The sequence below is a fragment of the Coturnix japonica genome, chromosome 3 (assembly GCF_001577835.2).
Source record: "Coturnix japonica isolate 7356 chromosome 3, Coturnix japonica 2.1, whole genome shotgun sequence".
Lineage (NCBI taxonomy): Eukaryota > Metazoa > Chordata > Aves > Galliformes > Phasianidae > Coturnix > Coturnix japonica.
Window position 1 is genome coordinate 66,242,636 of NC_029518.1, and position 5,907 is coordinate 66,248,542.

General features: G+C 51.1%; 1 protein-coding gene across 1 annotated transcript; it reads right to left on the bottom strand.

The window, feature by feature from the left end:
• Positions 1-2,779: 2,779 nt before the first annotated feature.
• Positions 2,780-4,111, bottom strand: LOC107311911. Its single transcript, XM_015858813.2, has 3 exons — positions 4,021-4,111; positions 3,847-3,907; positions 2,780-3,676 (listed from the first exon to the last, which is right to left on the bottom strand). The coding sequence occupies exons 1-3, from the start codon at positions 4,102-4,104 to the stop codon at positions 2,988-2,990; spliced, it is 834 nt and encodes a 277-aa protein (XP_015714299.1). The 5' UTR covers positions 4,105-4,111; the 3' UTR covers positions 2,780-2,987.
• Positions 4,112-5,907: the final 1,796 nt, after the last annotated feature.

A 5,907-nucleotide genomic window follows, 5' to 3' on the forward strand; every position in this document is an offset into this window, starting at 1 on the left:
GGTGAATGACCTCGTAGCACTGGTCCAGAGTGGACAGTGCCGGGCTATGTCCCACGGCCAAGCCTCACAAGGCAGCCTGGCTCTACACAAGTTGCCATGGTGAGATCACTGCCACTGGGCACAAAGCAGAGAACGTTAGATGTATTCACAAAAGGCCGGCCCCATCGCCCCCCTCTTTGCTTAAGATCCCTTCCGCCGGTGCAGTCTTAACGTGTTCTTCCTAGAGAGACTTGCTTCTTATTGCCTATAATCTCATTAGAAGGAAGAACGCATGAAACAGCGAAGTTCTTGTTCTGAGAAGACTTATGTCATGTAATCTGTTAGGATTAGAATGTTATTTTTTCTAGAAAGTGTATCTGGGGAAAGAACCTCAGACTGAAACCGCTGTGACTTGCAAATCGATGTTCCTTAGGGCTGACGTTCTGATTCCTGTGTTTCTCGATTAATGGACTTAGTTTCTTCGATGCACCATCAACTCCTCCACTGTGTGGCCAGTGTGTCATGGAAGAGGTTTGCCAGGAGGTGTTTTGATCTTCAAGCTTCCGCTGGCCTCGACTTGTTGTTGGACCATCGTTGTTATAGTGCATTGGGCCTTTGTCAGGGACACCAGGAGCTGCGGTACAGCCTTTCCATAGCGAGCCTGGTCGGTGATTTCTCACTGCTGCTTCTCTTGTCAGTGAAGCCACCGAACGGTGATTGGGTGCTCGAGCCTAGTGGGAGTTTCGCAGTTTGTTGGCAGGTCGCTGCACACGACTGTTTTTCTCTCTTCACAAGTGGTCTTTCAGAAATGCTCCTTAGAGGATACACCATGTGGTGAGTGAGTCGTGATGCTGAACTGCTCTAGAGCTTCTGTTTCGCCCTTGTTGGCAAGACTCCTTGCGATGTGGTTCGATAGACCAAATAGTTTGGCCCTTCTTAGCGTGCATTGAGTCTATTTCACCTCTTCACTCCCTAGCAGGCTTTTTAGCTTCTTCTTGTTTGAACAAAGTCCCACATACCTAGAACACAGACAAGTGCAAAGCACTCCCTTCCTTCACCCAGACTGACGCATAACTACTTGCTGTCGTTGGAAGAAAATCTAACATAAGCTTGGTCTGGGCAGCGTGTCGCTTTAGCTCTAAATACTTCTTCACTCGCACCTGTACAAATCGCGACACGATTGACACTTCTCAATTCCCAGTGTGTATGTGTGTGAGAAGAACGCGTGTTAAGTTTTTTAATGGGCAATTAAATGAATCTTCTTCAAACTGAAAGTGCTTTGTGCAGAATACAGCTGGTGTGAGACCTCCCTCTCCTTTGTTCAGTTCTTCCATGGTATCATTCAGCCCCACCATTATGAGGAGGGTAAGCAATGGAGCAGTTGGGCCGGAGCTGGGGTAGCAGCCAAGGTCAGCATCCCCACAGCTTCAGGATTCTGATAAGTTAGCATTCCAGGCTTTGTAATAATTGCTCATTTCTGAGCAGTGTAGATCTGGGCTCCTCTGGACAGCATTGGGTGAAAGGAATGATCTTTCAGGAGGGCCTCGTTCAAAACAGACTGAGACAAAGGAGGCATTTAGGAACTCCACCTTCTCCGCATCTTCCGTTACACGGGCACCCACCTCATTCATCAGTGTCCCTACATTGCCTCTAGGGTTAGTTTTGTCTGCCGTGTATTTGAAGAAGCAGTTTCTGTTGTCCTTGAACACTCCAGCCAGGTTAAACTCTAAGGAAGCCTTAGCTTTCCTAGCTGCTTCCCTTTATTCTGTGACAACAGCCTTCCATTTCTCCCAGGCGGCCAGCCCCTCCATCCATGATCTGTAGACTCTACTCTTCATTTGGGTTTGCCCAGCAGTCCCCTGTATAACCATGCAGGTCTCCTGGCTCCCCTTCTTTACTCCCTACCTGTTTGGGATGCTCTGATCATGAACCCCTGGACAGTACTCAGTGTATTCTAGTTGCTGTCCCACGTAAAGAGCAAATCCACCACCTCGCCTTGCTTGCCCATCTTTCCTGAGAAGGACACAGCCATCCATGACCACATTCCAGTCTTGTGATCTGTCCCACCCGGTCTCTGTAATTGCCACCAGACCTTCATCTTCTGCCCGAACACGGATTTCTAACTCCTCCTGCTTATCCCCTGTGCTGCATGCAATGGTGTACAGGCATTTCAGGGAGCAAGCTGAGCACGCCGATTTCACCCTAGGGTGGTGGGAGGCCACCTGGCCTCGATCAGTCCTGGAGAGCTGCCCCAACAGTGCAAATCCAGCTACAGCCCCACACCCCTTCAAATTTCGTTTAAAGCTCTTGGAATGAGCTCTGCTAATTCCCATCCCAGAGTCCTTTTGCCACTGTGAGATACACCTTTCCCATGCCTTACTGACTGGTCCGATGTCTTACAAAACCAGCCACAATCAAAGAACCAACAGCCCAGCCTATAGCACCAGTCCCATAACCAGGCATCTGCATACTGCTAGAGGCTCAATGCCCTGCTGCACAGGATACAGACAGCAAGGTGCACACACCAATAATGTTTGCTCACCCTGTGTGTTCTGTGGGTGGCAGAGAGCTGCTGCCCTCACTGAGGCTACTGATGGCCTGGTAGCCTGGTCCAGTGTGGGCAGTGCTGGCTGCTTCCACACAAGCTTGGAAGCCTGCCCACAAGCTGCCAGCCCCCTGGCACAGGCAGAGCACTTTTGATGGCTTCAAAAAGCCCCCATCGGCCCCTTTTGCTTAAGATCCCTTCCCCAGTGCAGTCTTACCCATTCTTCATAGAAGGAGATTGCTCTTATTGCTAAAAGGAAAGGAAGAAGGATAGCAATTGTCTGAAGACTAGCATGAATTTAATTAAATTATCTTTTTAGAAATCTGAAAGACCTCAGACTGAAACTGTGTTATGCAAGTGATGTTCCTAGGGCTGAGATTCCTCTGTTCGAAGGATGTTCTCATGCACCATCAACTCCTCCACTGGTGGCAGTGTGCAGGAAGAGGTGCCAGGAGGTTGATCTTCAGTTCCGCTGTCCGACTTGTTGTTGACCATCGTTGTTAGTCTTGGGCCTTTTCAGGGACACCAGGAGCTGCTGGTACAGCCTTTCCATAGCAAGCCTGTCTGATTTCTCTGAGCTTCTCTTGTCAATGAAGCCAGAGTTGGAGGGCTGGCAGGTTTCAGTTTTGCTGCCTGCTTTTTTCTCCAGGCTCAAGGCTGGTCCCTGGGATGATCTTGCTGCTGCTCCTGCTTCCTTGTGCCCTTTAGGAAGCGCTGAGGGGCGCATAGGCCAAACAGGCCTCTTGGTCTTGTATTCCCACCAGCGTTTTCTCTCTTCTGTTTGAACAAGGCCCTCCTGAAAGATCATCCCCTTCACCGGTGGCTTTGTGCAGTTGGAGATCTCAGGTGGCAGGTCTTTAAATCCACTGCCAGGCCTTGAACGGTGATGGAGAGACCTGGGGGTCCCATGTGCCACCAGAAGCTGTGGGCGCTGGTCCAGTCCAGGAAGCCTGCCGGGTTTCCCCATGGAGTTCGCAGTACCAGTGTTCATGAAAAGAGAGGAGCAAGGACTGCCTGGCAACCAAGGCCGGGTCTTCCCTGGCTGGATGAGATGGGGCACGATAGGACTGCCCTGCCTTCGTGATGCTTGGAGCCGGGAGCCACGTGGCCTGCACAGGCGGCTCCTGTGCCTGCCTGCCTGACTCTCAGCACCTGTAAAACAGGGAGCGGGTCAGAGCCACAGTAGGGCAGGGGGGCCACCGGGGATCTTCCAGGCCCAGCTGGTCTGGCTGCTACATGACAGAGGCCAGTACAAAGCTTGGCTTCTCCCAGCAGGCTGGTCCTGCCTGGGAATGTGCCAGGCTGACCCTCAGGGGACTCACCTGACATCAGTGCTACCACATGCTGCCACAATCCCCACCATTGCCGGCGCCGGTCAGAACCCTACAAGCACACGAACATGGCACAGTGACAGGACTTGTGGGTCAGCCCTAGCACCCAACACAAAGCCTAGAGTAACCTAGCCTCAAGTGACTCCCATCCTCAAATTTCCCTACCTGCCGGCGCCAGGAAGTGGTGAGCAGAGTCACCCCAGCCACCAGAAGGAGGCTGGAGATAAGGAGAAAGCTGTCGACAACCATCGCTCAAAGCCGGTCACAACCGCACTGAGAGAGGCGGGGTGCTGGCTGCTGGTTTACACGGGCAGAGCCATGAGGTCACAGTCTGGCAGCTGGGGATAACTCTGTGAGGTCACAGCCCCACAGCCCATATGGAAGTAGGCTGGCAGTAGCCCCCAGCATGGGGATGGGAGGAGTTATGGACATAACTTGAGTTTAATCAAAAAGTACATAGAATTGGAGCTTTGGCAACAAGTGAACACATGTACCAGTTTTGGGACCATCCTTGAGATGATCCGCTTCCATCCTTACTTCAGATACCTGAGTTAGACACGAGTTAGAATGGGAAAGTGGTTTTAGTTTGCTTTTAGTTCTCCCCATCCTAGTACTTTTTTTAATGGGCAATTAAATGAATCTTCTTCAAACTGAAAGTGCTTTGTGCAGAATACAGCTGGTGTGAGACCTCCCTCTACTTTGCTCTGTTCTTCCGTCGTATCACTAACCCACCATTATGTGGAGGGTAAGCAATAGAGCAGTTGGGCAGGAGCTGGGGTAGCAGCCACGGTCAGCATCCCCACAGATTCAGGATTCTGTTAAGTTAGCATTCCAGGCCTTGGTATAATTGCTCATTTGTGAACAGTGTAGATCTAGGCTCCTCTGGACAGCCTTGGGTGAAAAGGATGATCTTTCTGGAGGACCTCGTATAAAACAGACTGAGACAAGGGAGGCATTTAGGAACTCCACGTTCTCTGCATCTTCCGTTACCCGGGCACCCACCTCATTCATCAATGGGCCTACATTGACTCTAGAGTTAGTTTTGTCTGCCGTGTATTTGAAGAAGCAGTTTCTGTTGTCCTTGACAACTCTAGCCAGAGTAATCTCTAAGGAGGCCTTAGATTTCCTGGCTGCCTCCCTTAATTCTCTGACAACAGGCTTTTGTTCCTCCCAGGCTGCCAGCCACTCCATCCGTGATCTGTAGACCCTCCTCTTCCACTTGATTTTTCCCAGCAGTCCCCTGTTTAACCGTGCAGGTCTCCTGGCTCCCTTTCTTGACTCCCTGCCTGTTTGGGATACTCTGATTGTGAGCTTGGCAGAAGCAGCCCATCAATGCTTACCAACTATCTTGGGCCCCTTTACCTTCATGTACCCTGTCGCGTGGGACTTCCCCTAGCAATTGCTAGAGAAGGACCAAGTTGGCCTCACTGAAGTCCAGGATTGTGATTCTGCTTGGTTTTCTGATCCTTCCACATGAGATTCCAAACTCCATCATCTCCTGGTAGCCACAACCAAGGCTGCCCTCCACCTTCAGCACTTAAACGAAACCCTCCTTGTTAGTGAGAATGGGATCCATCAGCGCTCCTCCCCTAGTTGGCTCATCCACCGTTTGCATCAGGAAGTTATCATCAGTGCACTGGAGGAACCTCTTGGGTGGCTTGTGGATAGCTGGCTGAGCAGGTCTCCCAGCAAATGCCAGCATACTTAATTTACCCATTAGAGCAAGGGCCTGTAATTGTGAGGCTGCTATCAGCTGCCTGTAGAAGGCCTTGTCAGCCTCCTAGTTCTGACCCTGTGGTCTGTAGCAGACACCCACAGCAGTGCAACCCATGCCAGCCTGCCCCTTAATTCCCACCTACAAACTCTCAACCTGGTCCTCATCCACCCCCTGGACAGTACTCAGCACGTTCTAGTTGCACTCCCACGTAAAGAGCAACTCCACCACCTCGCCTTGCTGGCCCATCTTTCCTGAGAAGGACACAGCCATCCATGACCACATTCCAGTCTTGTGATCTGTCCCACCCAGTCTCTGTAATTGCCACCAGACCTTCA

Bases quoted from the DNA above. Each gene is read 5' to 3' on its own strand.
- LOC107311911 (XM_015858813.2), bottom strand. From the start codon at position 4,104: ATGGTTGTCGACAGCTTTCTCCTTATCTCCAGCCTCCTTCTGGTGGCT. The intron at 3,908-4,020 runs GTAGGGAAATTT...GTGTGCTTGTAG, and splicing joins CCACTTCCTGGCGCCGGCAG to GGTTCTGACCGGCGCCGGCA. The intron at 3,677-3,846 runs GTGAGTCCCCTG...CCTGTTTTACAG, and splicing joins TGTGGTAGCACTGATGTCAG to GTGCTGAGAGTCAGGCAGGC.